This window comes from Dipodomys merriami, unplaced genomic scaffold (genome assembly GCF_024711535.1).
Source record: "Dipodomys merriami isolate MVZ:Mamm:240054 unplaced genomic scaffold, mDipMer1.0.p SCAF_26, whole genome shotgun sequence".
NCBI classification, from domain to species: domain Eukaryota; kingdom Metazoa; phylum Chordata; class Mammalia; order Rodentia; family Heteromyidae; genus Dipodomys; species Dipodomys merriami.
This window is the reverse complement of record NW_027204048.1, coordinates 6961637-6980209: the sequence shown is the minus strand read 5'-3', so window position 1 is coordinate 6980209 and position 18573 is coordinate 6961637. Positions and strand designations below refer to the sequence as shown.

General features: G+C 45.0%; 1 protein-coding gene across 1 annotated transcript in view; it reads left to right on the top strand.

Annotated features, from left to right (window-relative positions):
• The window catches only part of Crcp (CGRP receptor component), a 34534-nt gene extending 16562 nt beyond the window's left edge, over positions 1-17972 (top strand). Inside the window, exons 5-6 of the mRNA XM_070035620.1 lie at positions 11129-11186; positions 16408-17972. Coding sequence (XP_069891721.1) covers positions 11129-11186; positions 16408-16557 — 208 coding nt within the window. The 3' untranslated portion in view covers positions 16558-17972. The remainder of the gene's footprint in view (positions 1-11128; positions 11187-16407) is intronic.
• Positions 17973-18573: the final 601 nt, after the last annotated feature.

Here is an 18573-nt window from a genome sequence, read left to right as displayed (position 1 = left end):
TTTCTACTACAAATAGGGACATGGCTACCATCCAAGAAACCCACAAATAGAAATGCCTTGCAAGCTGATTCCTAATTGGTTGTAATCTACATAAATTTAAAGCAGACTGTGGTGTTCAAGGATGATGATGATTGATAATGGTTAATTTGATGCCTGTGGTTCGAATTCAGGGCCTTGGTGCTGTCTGAGCTGCTTCTTTTTTTTTTGGGTCCGGTCGTGGGGCCTGAACTCTGGGCCTGGGCACTGTCCCTCAGCAATTCAGTTCAAGGCTAGCGCTTACCACTTGAGCCACAGCTCCACTTCCGGCTTTTTTCTTTTTGCTTTATGTGGTGCTGAGGAATCGAACCCAGGGCCTCATGCATGCAAGGCAAGTGCTCTACCACTGAGCCACCTTCCCAGCCTCCTGTCTGAGCTTCTTTTGCTGAAGGCTAGTGTTCTACCACTTTGAGCTACAGCTCCACTTCTGGCTTTTTTGGTGGTTAATTGGAGAGTTACATGGACTTTCCTGCCTGGGCTAGTTTTGAACTATGATCCCCAGATCTCAACCTCCTGAGTAGCTAGGATTACAAGAGTGAACCACCAAACACCCCGCCCTCAAGGATTAATTTTAAGTTCCTTTTTTTTTTTAAATTTAATTTAATTTTATTTGTGAACATACTGTACAGAGGAGTTACAATTACATGGGCAGGATAATGCGTACATTTCTTACCAAGCATTGCAGCCTCCTCCTTTGTTTACCCTTCCCATCCCTTCCCAGCCTCCCCACTCCCCCCCAATCCCAATCCTTCTCCTCCCCCCCCCCCCCCCCCCCCCCGCCTGCACCGATGTTGTAAAGCTCGTTTTGGACATGACAACTTGTACTTCTCATTGTTGCAACAGGTCCTCATCCTTAAACAACTATATCCTTAAACAACTGGTTTTTCCCCATCTCCTCCACAAGTTATACTGACATCAAATATAGTGAAAGCAGGGGTTATACTGTGGGGGAGGGACATACAAAGCAACAAAGAGATAATCTTATAAATGCGTTAGAAACACATGCATGAAAGAAAAAAACATTAAAATACACATCTAAGGGTTCATTTTCCTGATATCACATTATCTGACCTTTTCCTTAAGTTCCTTTTTTTTGTTTTGTTTTTTTTGTTGGTCGTGGGGCTTGAACTCTGGGCCTGGGCGCTGTCCCTCAGCTCTTCAGCTCAAGACTAGCGCTCTACCACTTGACCTACAGCGCCACTTCCGGTTTTCTGGTGGTTTATTGGAGATAGGAGTCTCACGGTCTCTCCTGCCCGGGCTGGCTTTGAACCGCGATCCTCAGATCTCAGCCTCCTGAGTAGCTAGGATTACAGGCGTGAGCCACCAGCGCCCGGCTTTAAGTTCCTTTTTTTATATGTGATTCCAAAACTGAGGATTCATGAAGTCCTTTGTGACCTATATGTGTGTATTGGTTTGGGGGCTTGAACTCAGGGCCTGGGCACTGTCCCTGAGCTTCTTTTGCTTAAGGATAGTACTCTACCCCTTGAGCCACAGCTCCACTTGTGGCTTTTTAGTGATTAATTGGAGATGAAAGTCTCATGGACTTTCCTTCCAGGGCTTGTCTTTGACCACAATCCTCAGATTTCAGCCTCCTGGGTAGCTAGGATTACAGGTATGAGTCACTGGTACCTAGCCCTTTGTGACCTTTTAAAGTATACCTTTAAGTAGTTGGTTCTATGACTGTTCAAGAAGCCACAGGCTTCAAAACAGCAGCCAGTAGAGGGTGCTGGCAGGCTTCTTTCATAAGGACTATGTCCTGTCGCCTGGCCTGGTGAACGGACCCCTTGGCTACTTGCCAGCTACAGTCACCAAGGCCCTGCTTGTGCTGGCTAGAGCAGTTTAACACAGGAAACTGCTTTATCTGATTATCCTCAGTAGCTTTTACTATCATGCTGTCAGGGAGAGATGATCCAAGATCATAGTATAGGGCTGGGAATGTGGCTCAGTGGTAGAGTGCTTGCCTAGCATGCATGAAGCCCTGGGTTCGATTCCTCAGTACCGCATAAACAGAAAAGCCCGAAGTGTTGCTGTGGCTCAAGAGGTAGAGCACTAGTCTTGAGCAAAAGAAGCTAAAGGACAAAGCCCAGGCCCTGAATTCAAGCCCTAAGACAAGATAATAGTATAACTGGTCCAGTTCTGTTAGGCAAATTCTGGGGCTCTGTTCATTTGCTTAAATTTGTATACTACCAGAGTGGGTTTTTTTTTAATGTTATTACAAAGGTGGTGCACAGTGAGGGTACAGTTACATAAGTCAGATAAAGAGTACTTTTTTTTTCTTAGACAGTGTCACACCTTCTCTGGCTCTCTCAGTCTTTTTTTCTTTTTCTTTTTTTTTTTTGGGGGGGGGTCTGGTCGTGGGGCCTGAACTCTGGGCCTGGGCACTGTCCCTCAGCTCTTCAGCTCAAGGCTAGTGCTCTACCACTTGAGCCCAGTGCCACTTCCGGTTTTTTTCTTTTTTGCTTATGTGGTGCTGAGGAATCGAACCCAGGGCTTCAGGCATGCAAGGCAAGCGCTCTACCACTGAGCCACCTTCCCAGCCCCTCTCTCAGTCTTTAGTGTAGACTAGGAACCACATTTTGTTTGACTTACTGGCCTCAAAATATCAGGTTGGAGCTCAGCTCTGGCACTGGCCTATATAACTTCTTATTTAGTGTATTATTCTCAGCCAGGTGCTGGTGGCTCACGCCTGTAATCCTAGCTACTCAGGAGGCTGAGATCTGAGGATCGCAGTTCAAAGCCAGCCCGGGCAGGAGAGACCGTGAGAATCCTATCTCCAATAAACCACCAGAAAACCGGAAGTGGCGCTGTAGGTCAAGTGGTAGAGCGCTAGTCTTGAACTGAATTGCTGAGGGACAGCACGCAGGCCCAGAGTTCAAGCCCCACGACGGACAAAAAAAAAAAAAAAAGTGTATTATTCTCCTGCCACCCAAAGTTGTTTTTTTGTTTTTTTTTTTTTTTTCCTTTAATAATTTTAGATGTTGCTTGAGGCTTTAAGTTCTGAGGGCCTGGTATCATCATGACACATATCATGTCTTCCAGGAATCAAGAGAAGTCTTGCCCTATAGTCCAGCTTAGGTTTGTAAATGACTTTGAGTCCCTAAAAGAACTCTCCTGTGCACAAGTTACTCCTAGGATTTGGTACTATATTTTATTTTAATTAATTAATTAATTTGGTCAGTTGTAGGGCCTGAACTCTGGGCCTGGGTCCTGTCCCTCAGCTCTTCAGCTCAAGGCTAGCACTCTACCACTTGAGCCATAGCACCACTTCGGGCTTTTTCTGTTTATGTGGTGCTGAGGAATTGAACCCAGGGCCTCATGTATGCAAGGCAAGCACTCCCACTGAGCCACCTTCCCTGCTCTACTTTTAACTTTTTAATTTTTGTTTATGTGGTACTGAGGAATCAAACCCAGGGCTTCATGCATGCTAGGCAAACAGTCAACTCTAAGCCGTATTCCCAGCCCTGTTTATTTTAATTAATTTATTTGTGCTGGTCCTGGGGCTTAACTTGGGGCCTGGACTCTTCCTGAACTTTTATTTTGCTTAAGGCTAGTACTCTATCATTTGAGCCACAGCATGCTTGTTTGCTTGCTTTTTTTCTTTTTTTTTAATGTCTCATAGACTTTCCTGCCTAAGCTGGTTTTGAACTGCAGTCTTCACATCTCAGCCTCCTGAGTAGCTAGGATTATAGGCCTCTCGCCATACTTTAGACTTATGCCTCTGGGACCAGATTTCCCTAGTGTATACAGTCCTGCTTATCCCATCCACTTTCAGAGCATAGAATCCTGCCTCACGTCTCCTCACAGTTCTCCAATTTGTTTCTCCTGTGCCCTTCTCTTGGAAGTCAGAGCTTCCTTAATTCTGAGTTCAGATTACATTGATTTTTTTGTCATCTGGGATTTGAACTCAAAGCCTTACACCTTTCTAGGCTGGTACTTTATTACTTGTACCTTCTGTCTTCATCTTAGTAGCTAGGATTATAGACATTCTGCTCTGCCCTTATGTTACTTGAGATGGAGTCTAACTTTTGCCTGGATTACTTCCAGTTTTGATCCTCTCAGTCTCTGGGAGGAGCTGGGATTATAGGCATGAGTTACCATACTTGGCCTTCATGTCAGCTTTGTCTCAGGTGTTGAGGATACAAAATAGAATAAGTATAAGTGCTTTTGATAGTGGAGAGATACTGAAGTATCAGGATTTGAGGCTAGGAGTTTGTTTATAGGAGATGGTGGTTTTAATGTAAAGGAACAGTTAGCCAGATACTGGTAAGAAAGTGTTTTCTGAACAGAGGGAGCACCATGGGATAAGTAAGGCATAGAATCAGGAAGCTTCCCAGAACTTTCCTGTGTAGAGTAGCACGTAGGGAAAGTAGAGCTATATTAATCTAGAGGGACTAACAGAGACCAGATCTCAAAGGGTCTTGGTGAGTAGACTGACGAAATTCTAATCTATACCCAAACCTATGAGGAGAGTGGACCTATAAAGAGATAGTAAGATTTCTTTCTATCTTTTTTTTTGGGGGGTCCGGTCGTGGGGCCTGAACTCTGGGCTTGGGCGCTGTCCCTCAGCTCTTCAGCTCAAGTCTAGCTAGCGCTAGCTCTACCACTTGAGCCACAGCGCCACTTCCGGCTTTTTTTCTTTTTTCTTATGTGGTACTGAGGAATTGAACCTAGGGCCTCATGCATGCAAGGGAAGCGCTCTAGCCACCTTCCCAGCCCTCTTTCTATCTTTTTAAAAGATATTTTAAGCTGGTGCTAGTGGCTCATGTATGTAATCCTAGCTACTCAGGAGGCTTAGATCTGAGGATCATGGTTCAAAGCCAGCTCCGGCAGGAAAATCAAATAAACATATCAATAAAGCTGGAAGTAGTGCTCTGGCTCAAGTAGTTGAGCCCAAAAGCTCAGGGACAGCACCCAGGCTCAGAGTTCAAATACCCTCTAGAGGCAAAAGAAAGAAAAGAAAGGTACTTTAAGAATAAAGACAGAAGTTGGCTCTAGCCTGTAATTCTAGCTACTTAGAAAGCTGATATAACCTGAGGATCACAATTCAAAGCCAACCTGGATAGGAAAGTCTGTGAGACTTACCTCCATTTAACACCAAAAAGCCAGAAATGGAAGTGTGTCTCAAGTGGTAGAGTGCCAGCCTTAGCACCCAGGCCCTGAGTTCAAGTCTCAGGACTAGCATTAAAAAATCTTGGAGGGGCTGGGAAGGTGGCTCAGTGGTAGAGCGCTTGCCTTGCATGCATGAGGCTCTGGGTTCAATTCCTCAGCACCACAAAAGCAAAAAGCTGGAAGTGGCACTGTGGCTCAAGTGGTAGAACGCTAGCTTTGAGCTGAAGAGCTGAGCTGAGCTACAGTGTACAGTCCCAGAGTTCAGGCCCCACAACCGGACCCAAAAAAAAAATCTTGGAAAAGGGCTAGGAAGGTGGCTCAGTGGTAGAGTGCTTGCCTTACATGCATGAGGTCCTGGGTTTGATCCCTCAGCACCACATAAGCAGAAAAGGCCAGAAGTGGTGTTGTGGCTCAAGTGGTAGAGTGCTAGCCTTGAGCTGAAAAGCTGAGTGACAGGACCCAGGCCCAGAGTTCAGGCCCCATGACCAACCCCCCCCCCCAAAAAAAAGAGAAAAATAGTAGGGTGCCAGTGGCTCACGCCTGTAATCCTAGCTACTCAGGAGGCTGAGATCTGAGGAAAGTCCTTATGAAAGACTCTTATCTCCAACTAACCACTCAAAAACCAGAAATGAAGCTGTGGCTCAAAGTGGTAGAGCACTAGCATTGAGCAGAAGAGCTCAGGGATAGTGCTGAGGCCCTGAGTTGAAGCCCCATGACTGACAAAAAAGAAAAAGAAAAAAAATTGGGGGGAAAAATAAAAAGAGTGAAGGTAGATTGGAAAGTAGCAGACCTGAAGATAGAGGCCATTGTCTTGTAATCAAGAAGCCAGAATTGCTTATGGAAATGTGGGGGAGGGCAGTGATATTTTTAATAGATAATAGTAATAGATCTGGACTGTGGGTGATGGGGAGTCAGGCAGGACCTCAGATTTCCAGCCTTGGGTTCTTCAAGACAGAATATACAGATGTACAGAGAGGAGCTACATTGTTGGAAGGGAGAGTCAGATCACTTTTCAGAGCATCTCATCTGTTGTTACCTGAGATATCTAGTAGGCACTTGGCTATACAGGTCTAGAAGTCAACTTACATTTCTTAAAAACGGATTTCAGGGGCAAAGCGTATAGTAGCTGTTGAGATTGTGAGTTTGGATAAAGAAGTCCAAAAGAGGGTCAGAAACAGGGAAGGACACAATGGGAATGCTAGAGGAGGCAAAAGAAGAAAACCTGGGCAGAGGTGAAGGAACAGCAGTTGGGAAGACAGGAGCCAGTTGGGAAAGCGCAGTGGAAGTCATGTGGTGGGGGGCAGAAAGTCTCCTGGTGAGGTGATCACAGGCAGGAAGAGACAATCACTGATAGAGTGATCAGTGAGGTGATGAACTGGATGATGATCCACGGAGATGGAATGATCAGTTAGGTGAGGCTGTCATGGATGGAGTGATGGATCAGCTAGGTGAGGTGATCAGATTAGAGGAGGATGGAGATGCATTCATAGGCTTTTCAGCAAGGACAGTTGGTGATCAACTAGAGCAAGAGCTAAAGTGCAGTGGATTGAGAAGCAAGGAGAGAATGTAGAGTCAAGGAAAACACTGGGTTCTGAAGCTAGGGAATATGTGTCCATTCCCCAGCTGGGGGCTGAAATTCCTGTGAGTGATTTGCTCAGCATTGTTCAGCTTCTGTATGTAGAATGGGGAACTGTTGGTTTGACTTGGAGTCAGGCTTTCCAGAGAGTGCTTGTGAAATGTGTCTGTTGCTAGGAGACTTTCTGTGACCAAAAGAGCATTTCCTTTGGTAGAAGGATCACAGTTGGATTAACTGAATTCCATTATTTTGCTTGACTCGGGGCGGAGTTACTCATTTATTCTACTGTATCTTTGTTCTTTTCTCATTCTTCATTCATATTAGTGGTAGTGATGGTGGTTAACAAGCAAAGCAAAACCAAGAAGTAACAATTTTATTTATAGTGAGGGCTCTGATTTTCCATTGCAGTTAGGTCTGCAAAATCCCTGCTAAAATATTCCCTGCCTTACCAGTTTCTCTGCAGCTTAGGCTCATGTTCTTCACATACATGCTTATAACCCTAAATGTATTTTCATATGTTTATAACTTAGGTCTGACTCCCACATTTGAGAGAAAACATGCATCCTTTGTCTCCTTGAACCTGACTTACTTCACTTACCATAATATTTTCCAAGTCTGTCCATTTCTCTGCAAATGAGATGACTGAGTACAATTCCATTGTATATATGTACCACATTTTCTCCATTTATCCATTGTAGGGCATCTGAACTATTTCTATTATCTTGACTCTTGTGAAAGCAATGAACATGGATGTGCAAGTGCCTTTACTAATATTCTGGATAGATACCCAAGAGTGGTATCATTGGATCATAGGATAGAAAAACATGACATTTGTGGTGCATGCCTTGTAATCCTAGCATTCAAAGCTGAGACACAAGTTAAGGTCAGCCTTGGCCACATAGACCAAAAAACAAAGAGAGGGAGGGAGGGAGGGAAGATAGGAACTTGGAAGGCGGAGTACATAGGTTTGTAACTTTGGACAGGTTCTTTTCTGTCTCAGTGATGATTAATCTTAAGTGTTAGTAAGTTTATTGCACAGAAAGCATGCAGTAAATATTAGCAGCTGTCTTTTTTTTTCCTTCAGAGCTAGGGATTGATCCTAGGGTTACCTCATACTTGTTAGACAAGTAATCTTACCACTAGAGCCAGACCTCCAACCTTTTTTTGCTTGCTTGCTTTCTTCCTTTCTCCCCTCTGTTCCCCTGCCCTTGCCCTTGCCCTAACCTTTCTGTGCCAGTCCTGGGGATTGAATAGAGGGCCTGGGCATTGTCTCTGAGTATTTTTTGCTCAAGGCTAGTGCTTTACCACTTAAGCCACAGCTCTACTTCTGCTTTTTTGTTGCTTAATTTGAGAGAAGTCTCATGCACTTTCCTGCCTGAGCTGGCTTCAAACAGTTGATATTCAGATCTCAGCTTCCTAAGTAGCTAGGTTTACAGATGTGAGCCCAATGTCTAGCCGCACTGATTATTTTTAAGGTAGTGTCTTGTTTTATGCCTTGTTTTATTTGTAGCTCAAATAACAAGTGTATACCACTGGGCCCAGAGTTAGTTGAGATGGAGTTTCACAAACTTCTTTTTTTGCCAAGGCTGATCTTGAATCATAATATCTGATCTCTACCTCCGAAGTAGTTAGGCTATAGATTTGATCCACTACATCTGGCAGAGGTCATTTTACATATAAGATTAGGGGCTGGGAATGTGGCTTATTGTAGAGTGCCCAGCATGCGTGAAGCCTAGGTTCAATTCCTCAATACCTCATAAACAGAAAAAGCTGGAAGTGGGGCTGTGGCTCAGGTGGTAGAGTGCTAGCCTTGAGCAAAAGAAGCTCAGGGACAATGCCCAGGCCCTGAGTTCAAGTCCCAGGACTGGCAAAAAATAAAAATAAGATTATTATTCCCCAAAGACTCCCTGAGGTATAATCAGCACTCTGGGTGTTAGGCTTTGGGAGGCTGGTTGGCTTGTGGTTCTTTTTTCTTTTCTTTCTTTTTTGGGGAGAGGGTCGGGGGGGCGGTGTCAGTCGTGGGGCCTGAACTCTGGGCCTGGGTGCTGTCCCTCAGCATTTCAGCTCAAGTCTAGCACTCTACCACTTGAGCCACAGCGCCACTTTCTGCTTTTTTTTTTTTTTCTTGTGTGGTGCTGAGGAATCGAACCCAGGGCCTTATGCATGCAAGGCAAGCACTCTACCATTTTGCCACCTTCCCAGCCCTTGTGGTTCTTCAAACACATCACTATAGGGCTTGTGATATTCATTTGTATTCCTAAGTACCTTTTGACTATTAAATTGGATTACAAGATGGACCTGAAGATTGAGTCAGATTAAGAAAGAAATTAGAAATTGTCACCTGCACAAGGAGGTGATTAAAGTCATTTTCTGTCTTTGACATCCTGTCATCTTTTCAATCACCCTTTCAACAGTGAACTGTGTATTCCCTTGTGACAAGTGGTAATTGGCACCTTTAATTGCTTCTTCAGTCTTTTATTAGGAAAATCGGCATGTGTTTTCTTCTTTCCTCTTAAGGATTTGTGCTCTTTTATCTTTCTTTTTTTTCTTTCTTTTTTTCCCCCGCCAGTCCTGGGGTTGAACTCAGGGCCTGGGCACTGTCCCTGAGCTTCTTTTGTTTAACGCTAGTACTCTGCCACTTGAGCAACAGCTTTACTTCCATCTTTTTGGTAGTTAATTGGAGATAAGAGCCTCGTGGACTTTACTGCTTTGCCTAACTTTGAACTTCAATCCTCAGATCTTAGTCTCCTTTAGATAGGATTACAGATGTGAGCCACTAGTGCCTGGCTCTATCTTCTTTGAATTAGACCAAGAAAATGTTCTTACATTACCAAGTAAAAATTAATATGACAGCTCTGGGTTTTGTTGTTGTTGTTTGTTTGTTGTTTTTTTTGCGAGTCCTGGTGCTTGAATTCAAGGCCTGGATGCTGTACTTGAGCTTTTTTGCTCAAGGCTAGCACTCTACTGCTTAAACCACAGTCCTACAGTCTGTGGTCTTTTGGCCATTAATTGCAGATAAAAGTCTCACGTCTCAATTTGTTTTCAAGGATTTACTCTGTAATATACTTCTTTTCTTAGTTAATGGAGAACATGTGCACTTTCTCATATGGTCTCTTCCTTTTTTGGGGGGGGAGGGGTCAGTCATGGGGCTCAAATTCTGGGCCTGGGTGCTGTCCTTGAGCTCTTCAGCTCAAGACTAGCACTCTATCACTTGAGCCACAGTGCCACTTCTGGTTTTCTGGTGGCATATTGGAGATAAGAGTCTCATGGACTTTCCTGCTGAGTCTGGTATTGAACCATGATCCTCACTCAGATCTCAGCTTCCTTAGTAGTTAGGATTACACAAGCCACTGGCGCCTGACTGGTCTCTCCTCTTGCCCTCCTGGCCTAGTCTTCCAAGCCAGAACCTGGGAGTCATTCTTCTTTTATTTTTTTATTTTTATTTTCTGCCATTCCTGGGGCTTGAACCCTGGGCCTGGGTGCTGTCCCTGAGCTTCTTTGGCTTAAGGCTAGTGCTAGTGCTCGACCATTTGGGCCATAGTGCCACTTCTGGCTTTTTCTGAGTAGTTTATTGGCATTAAGAGTCTCATGGACTTACTCTTTTTTCCCTATTGCATGGCATTTATTTTATTTATTTTTTTGTCAGTTGTGGGTGGGTCTTGAGCTCAGGGTCTGGGCACTGACCCTGAGCTTTTACTCTCAAAGCTAGTACTCTACCATTTTGAGCCACAGTACCACTTCTGGCTTTTTCTGCTTATGTGGTGTTGAGGAATCGAACCCAGAGCCTTATGAATGCAAGGCAAGGACTCTACCACTGAGCCACCTTCGAAGCCCCTTTTTTCAATTTTTTTGAGAAACGGTTTCACTACGTAGCTTTGATGTAGCCCAGGCTGGCATCAAACTTGTGATTTTCCTATCTTAGCCTCCTAAGTTCTAAGATTATAGGCATTGCCACCATACCCTTTAGTAAGTAATGACCTACTAATGACCTACCTTACAACCCTTGGGACTCTGCTGTGTATCTGTGCCATTAGGTGCATCCCAGTCTTACTCTGCTTTAAGTTGGAGGATTGAAGGCTGTGCTGTGGTAGTTCTCCCACTCTTTTTTGTTTTTGTTTTTTTGCTAGTCCTGCGGCATGATCTCAGGGCCTGGGCACTGTCCCTGAGCTTCTTTAACTCAAGGCCAGCACTCTACCACTTGAGACACATTGCCACTTCCAGCCTTATCTGTATATGTGAGACTGAGGAATCAAATCCAGGGCTTCATTCATCCTAGGCACGCACTCTACCACTAAGCAACATTCCCAGCTCCAACAGTTCTACTCTTTAACAGTATTTTCCTAACAGCTTGGTCAAGACCCAAGGTCTTGGGGAGGTTTTACATGTTTTGTACTTTTCTTTTGACAGAGCAGAAAAGCTTCAGCTGGTGAATCACAGGCCTGTGACTGCTGTTGAGATCCAGCTGGTGAGTGGGGGAGCCTTTGCATGAGGGGCTGTGTTTAGGACCTGACATGTGGAAAGGCTGAGGTTGCCCAGCCTCCCCACTTTACAAGTGCCAGGAGCCCTCACCACTGCTGTGGTCCTACTTAGTGTAGCCTTAGCAGAAGCAGATGACTGGAGGGAATAGGACTTTTCCCATGGAATTTAAAAGTGGCCTTATCTCCTCTGATGTCCTCGGCTATTCTGGCCCTGGCATCCATAGAGGTTGTTGCCAACCAGATGTTCTGAAAACATCCAGCTCAGCATGTCTTCAGTGGGATTTATGTCCTCTGCTCCCACCCTTCAGCCCTACTCTTCCCTTCTCTTCTCAGCTAATGGTGCACATGTGCACTTTTACCCTGGCCTAGTCTTCCAGGCCTGACCCAGGAGTCATTTTACCCCTTTTATCTCACATCAATTCATCCCTAAGTCCTGTTGGTTCTGACTCCTCTTACTTTTACTTTTTTTTCTTTTCTCAGTCATGAGGCTTGAAATCTGGGACTGGGAGCTATCCCTGAGTTCTTCAGCACAAGGCTAGTGCTCTGCCACTTGAGCTACAGTGCCATTTCTAGTTTCTGGTGGTTAACTGGAGATAAGAGGCTCAGGGGGGGCTGGGAAGGTGGCTCAGTGGTAGAGCGCTTGCCTTGCATGCATGAGGCCCTGGGTTCGATTCCTCAGCACCACATAAGCAAAAAGAAAAAAGCCCGAAGTGGCACTGTGGCTCAAGTGGTAGAGCGCTATCCTTGAGCTGAAGAGCTGAGGGACAGCGCCCAGGCACAGAGTTCAGGCTCCACGACCGGACCCCCAAAAAAACCCAAAACCAAAACCAAAACCAAAACAAACAAAAAAAAGAGGCTCAGGGATGTTCCTGCCTGGACTGGCTTTGAACCATGATCCTCAGATCTCAGCCTCCTGATTAGTGAGGATTACAGGCGTGAGCCACCAGCGCCCTGCTTACTGCATTAATTTCTGCCATTTCCCAATCCATCCCTTGAATGTCTCTCTGGTCTTCCTGACTCCAGTATGGCTACCACTATTGAAGATCACTTTCTAAACCACAGTGTATTCTTGTGTTTTTGTGTTAAAGGCTTTCAGTGGAGCATCAGCATTTGTAAAACATATTGCAAACATATGTTTCAGAACTGGGGAAAGCAAGCAGCAGGAAGGCCTGCTGGAGGCCTGAGAAGGATTAAGGAGAGTGAAGATGAGGGCCAGTGGTACAGAATGAGAGGCTGCCATGATGGCCACCAGCAGTTTCCTTCAGTTGGGCAGGGGGCATCAGCAGCTATTGAAGCAGATTATATAATCATGAGTAAAAGGGAGAGGAAAGGAAAAGGGGAGAAGGAGGAGGGAAGAAGGGCCGGGGGCATGGCTCAGCTGTAGAGTGCCTGCACTCTAGAAGCATTTTACCAAGCACAAGGTCCTGAGTTTAAACCCTAATATGGCAGGAGCGGGGAAGGAGAGGAAAAGAAGAAAGAGTTAAGCAATATTCAGTTCTTTATTAAATTTCCTTCAGAAAAGTATAGAAGAAAATATTCTAAAAAAAACCCCCAAAAAAACAAATGTAGAAAAGAGTTGTATTTAATTTTTGACTCAAACCTTCATTGTTCTTCCAGAGTTGTTTGTCCTTCAAATTCTCCCCAAATTAAATTAGAAAATTCCTTCCATACAGTGTATCTTTCTGGGAGAACTGGCCTTTGGGCTAAATAGAGCTTCCTTTTGTATATCCTCATTACTGTAGTGCTTTAGATTTAGAGACCGGCTTACAGGAGAGAAAAGACAAACAAAACAGCAAGAAGTTAATCTCTGGCCCCCTGGGTGAAAGATCACATGTCATGTCTCCTCCAGCTTTAATCGGCAACATGTGTTACTTGTGGCTGAGCCACAGGCAGAGGAGGCATGGGGAGGATTAGATGAATTCATCCCCAAGCCTGTAGAAAGCTCTCCCATCGTTTGGTTGCTATTAAGTGTGTGTAGTATGTGTCTTGATACCTGCTATTAAGAGTGTGTAGTATGTGTCAGTATGTCCAAGGAGCCTTGTCTGTGTCACTTTAAATACCCTCACCAGAGTATTTGGAAGAGGACAGGTACTCTGTCCATTTTAGCCAGAGGACTATGGGGTGGCTGCCTAGGGTCTCGTTTAGAACCATTACTTCTTTTAAGCCATGAACTTGGCATGGTATGTTAATCCAAGGTCCCAGAAAGACTACCAGAGTATGTCAGCAGGGATTTGTTAGAAGAATAGGCTTGTGGAAGTAGAGGGATCCACAATAGGCTGAATACCCTGGGATACCGGTAGCATGGCTCAACTCAAGAGCAAAATTCTCAGAACCAGAAAAGCTAGTGGTTTGATTCATACTGTGGCCAGAGACCTGCTTGTGTGCATTCTGGAGTCCAGAGACCAGAGAACCTGGAGTTCTGATGACGAAGGCCCTGACCAGAGTGCCCTAGTTCTGGGACAAGAGCAGAGGGTGAGAAAATTCCATCTTGGTCCCTGCCAGTTGGATGCTACTGACATGGCTGCAGATTTTCCCCTTCAGGCCAGTAACCAAACCAACTCACACACCAGGCTTTTCTAGATTAGACTCACCTAAAAGCTGTGATTTACTAATTCTCTAGTTGTTCTTTAGTTTGTTCAACACCTGAACTCTACCATGATACCTACTGAGAACCAAGTCTGTGTGGCCTTCCTCAGTGGTTCTTTCTTCTACAGACTACATAATAGAAAATTTTGTGTGTGTTGGTCCTGGGGCTTAAACTCAGGGTCTGGGAGCTGCTGTCCCTGAGCTTTTTTTGCTCAAGGTTAGTAGTTCCCTACCTCTTGAGCCACAGCTCAGTTGGCTTTTTGGTCATTAATTGGAGATAAGTCTCATGAACTTTCCTGCTTAGGCTTGCTTTGAACTGCAGTCCACTGATTATAGGCATGTGCTACTGGTGTCTGGCCTTGGGCCTTTTTTTTTTTGGCCAGTCCTGGGGCTTGAATTCAAGGCCTGGGCACTGTTCCTGAGCTTCATTTGCTCAAGGTTAGCACTCTACCGCTTGAGCCATAGCACCACTTCCGGTTTTCTAGCGGTTTATTGGAGATAAGAGTCTCATAGACTTTCCTGCCCAGGCTGGCTTTGAACCGTGATTCTCAGATCTCAGCCTCCTGAGTAGCTAAGATTACAGTCGTTTGCCCGGAGCCTGGCGCCCAGTGGAAGTTCACATTTAAAGAGGTTTTGTGGATTTGTTCTAGGACGAATAGCTGAAAGTTACTGCTCTTGCTCTATCCAGGTCAAGTATCCAGTATCCAAGATGCTTGGGAACAGAAATACTTGGTTTTTCAAGATTGTGTGTAAAAGTGTGTGTATGTGTGTAAAAGTATGTGTGTAAGTAAGTGTACTATTTGCAATCTACTTAGTGAGGTACCTGGAGAATAGGAGTCGAGACTCAACACAGAATTAATAATTTATAGAGGTTTCATAAGTACCTAACACATAGGCTTGGTGTAATTTTACACGTAAGTTTTGGTGTATCTACATTTTGACAGCAACTGGTCATGGGAGGTCAACTATGGAATTTTCCAATGAAGTTTTCCTTAGATTACTATGTATAATGCTATTGTCTTGACATGGGTTTTAGGCTCTGAGTTTTAATGCCTCCTCACACTGCATTGGTGGCAGTGATTTCTGCAATGCTCCTCAAAAAGTACACTGTCATCTGCTTTTACCAACCAGCCAAATGCTTGGAGATATTCTTTTCTCATTTCCCTTCTTTCTTCTTTGTGGACAATCAATACTAGATTACTAATTTGGAGCGGAGCAGTACTAGGGTTTGAACTCAGCCTCAGGCTTGCTGAGCAAATAAATACTCTACTGCTCCAGCTCTTTTTTTAAACTGGTTATTTTTTTCTGGGCCTTGAATTTGGGCCTGGGCGCTGTCCCTAAGCTCCTTTTTGTTTTTTGTTTTTTTTTTGGTCCGGTTGTGGGGCTTGAACTCTGGGGCTGGGTGCTGTCCCTCAGCTCTTCAGCTCAAGGCTAGCGCTCTACCACTTGAGCCACGGCGCCACTTTCGGCTTTTTTTCTTTTTGCTTATGTGGTGCTGGGGAATCGAACCCAGGACCTCATGCATGCAAGGCAAGCGCTCTACAACTGAGCCACCATCCCAGCCCTGTCCCTAAGCTCCTTAAGTTAGTGCTCTACCACTTGAGCTACAGCACTATTTCCCCGCACCCTCCCCCCAACCCCCAGCATTTTCTATGATTAATTTGAGATAAGAGTCTCACAGACTTTCTTGCCTTGACTGACTTTGAGCCTTAATCCTCAGATCTCAGCTTCCTGGGTAGCTAAGATTATAGATGTGAGCCACTAGTATGTGGCTTTACACTGGTTATTTCTGAGGTAAGGTCTCAATTCTTGCCCAGGGGGAACCTGGACAGAGATTTGCTTATTTTAGGCTTCCTTTTGTAGTCAGGATGGCAGCTGTTTGCCACTGTGTCCAATGTCTTTCTGTTGATAGAATCTTTCAAAGTTTTCCTGACTGGGTTAAATACAAATCTTTTTTTTTTGTCAGTTGTGAGGCCTGGGAGCTGTCCCTGAGCTCTTCAGCTCAAGGCTAGCTAGCGCTCTACCACTAGAGCCACCTCTCCAGCCCCTAAACACAATTTTTTTTTTTTTTTTGTCGGTCGTGGGGCTTGAACTCTGGACGTAGGCACTGTCCCTCAGCTCTTCAGCTCAAGGCGAGTGTTCTACCACTTGAGCTACAACGCCACTTCCGGTTTTCTGGTGGTTTACTGGAGATAAGAGTTTCATGGACTTTCCTGCCTGAGCTGGCTTTGAACCACGATCCTCAGATCTCAGCCTCCTGAGTAACTAGGATTATAGGCCAGAGCCACCAGTGCCTGCCTAAACACAAATATTAATCCACCCAATTTCAGCCTATCACGCAGCTGGTATGTGAGGAACATCCTTTTCTTTCAAGAGAAATACTGTCCTGCAGCTTAATTTTTTTACTGACCTGCTTTGAGCATTCACTTTGGCTTAGGCTGGGGTTTGAGCTGGCTTCATCCTGCTGTGTGGAGCCTAGATGAGGAGGACATGGGTGCAGAGGTAGCTCAGGATCGGGTGGCGCTCTATGCCACAAAGCAGGAGTTGTGGGATGGGATGTATGAGCAAGGGTAGGCTGGGGCTGGAAGCTCACTGATCCCTGAGAGTCTTGTTCTTGTGCAGATGGTGGAAGAGAGTGAAGAGCGGCTCACAGAAGAGCAGGTGGAGGCCCTTCTCCTCACGGTCACCAGCATCCTGCCTGCAGGGCCTGAGACTGAGGAGAAGAAAGCCCCCAGTAACGAGGTGGCAATGGAGGAAGAGGACCCAGCGTAGAAGAGCACACAGCAGCTGGCCCAGGCCTTTGATGGAGTTAGGGCCCAGCAGCTATTTCCTGGACACTGAGAGAGTTTTTATTTGATTTTACCCTGATTTCATGGTAGGTTGGGAAGAACTCACAAAAATAAGCTGACAAGAAGTATGGATGCCTCAGGGAAAAGAAATGTGGTGAAGGCAGGCTGAGAGCAAAAGGGGAGGGCGTGGATTACCAGATGCTCTGAGGTAGAGGTTCTTTATGGCCTTACCACAGCTGTGGTGAGGCCGAGCACACAGCTAGTACACTATTCGTGTTGCCTTTGATGAGCCAGGTTGTAATGAATTTCATCGGCTTCCCCAGGAACTTCCTGGGGAAGGCACTCACAATGCTATTGAGATGAGAGCGGACTTGCAATTACAGAAATCCAGTGTTGTGCCTAGAAGGTCCAGAGCAGCAAGTAGTTACTGTGAAGCTGGCTCATCTCTCAGGAAATTCTAAGAGTAAAGATAAGAAAGAGTGATAAGCAAAGAATGGACTGGCCTGTGCTTCCCAGGGTCTGAGGAACCTTTCTCTCCTCTGTTGGCACAGGCTTGGTTGACTGGTATACTAATTTGTCTTACTATACTAGGCCATCTTAGTAGGCCAGCTCACTGAGCTCAGAGGAGGCACTGCAGACAGAGGCAGTCAAACAAGTGCATGCTGGCTGACCTCTGACTACTTATTTGTATTTCCTGTCCTGAGAAACAGCTTCATTGTCTACTAAGAGCTGGTGGTCAGCTTCCTGTATATCCTTAAATGGGGCACAGTTGTGTGGCTCTTAAGAAAATGTGAACACCAGAGCTTGGTTAATAAGGATTTGAATTTATGATGCAAGATTGCATTAGTTATTTAAAATATTAAAAGACCTTTTTTAAGTCAGACTTTGCAAAGTTTAGTAACTCTACATCTGAAAATCTGACCTCCTACTTACACTGCTCTTTTGTTTGGGGAAGAAAATACCCCATAAACATTAGTTTTCCTAGAGCTTGTTCATTTTGTTGTGGATTATATATTCTTAGTGCTACTATTACTTGAATTACTTCTGACCTTGTAATTCCCAGCTTATTTCAAATCACCCATCTCCTCCTGCTTTCCCTGATCTCAGCCTCGCCCACCTTGCCCTCTGAGGAACAGCTGGCAGCAATGCTGAGGCAGCAGGAGGGTTTTGTTCCTAAATCTCCCTTGAGTTTTGGGGATTTGATCAGAAGCCATGGATGGATTTATTGAGTCACAACGTGTGCCTGCACACGTGTTACATGGTTTTTCTTGACAGATTTAACATTTAAAGCAGTTAATTGCTACCAGGTGATCGCCTACTAATGACATTTTACAAATCCTGGAAGAGTTTATATTGTTGAGGATTGAGAAAAATAAAGTGAAATCTGACTTAAAGGCATGATATGTGGGATCTTTTTTGTTTTAAAATTGAATTTAACAGCTGGTGATGCTGGCTTATGCCTGAGGCTAAAACCTAAGGATCCTGTTTGAAGCTAGCCAAGGAAGGGAAGTCTGTGAGATTCTTATCTCTAATTAACCAGCAAAAAGCCAGAAGTGGAGCTGTGGCTCCAGTGATAGAGTACAAGCCTTGAGCACAAAAGCTTAGAGATAGCACCCAGCTCTGAGTTCAAGCCCCAGAACCAGCATAAAACAAGAAGGAAAAAAAAACAGTATGTCCATCTACATATTGACCTTGTTGGACAGTTTAGTTGCTATCCTAAGGTGAAGACCAGGACCTACCTTGGAGTCAAGCGAATGGGTTCTGTGGCTTAGCAAGAAGACAGGGAGAGAATGCTCATTCCAGGTCTGTACTGTGACTAGCTGCATGTGATATGCTTCTGCTTCTGTTTACCAGTCTGTTTTTCTTTTTTTTTTTTTGGGGGGTCCGGTTGTGGGGCCTGAACTCTGGGCCTGGGTGCTGTCCCTCAGCTCTTCAGCTCAAGGCTAGAGCTCTACCACTTGAGCCCCAGCGCCACTTCCGGCTTTTTTCATTTTGCTTA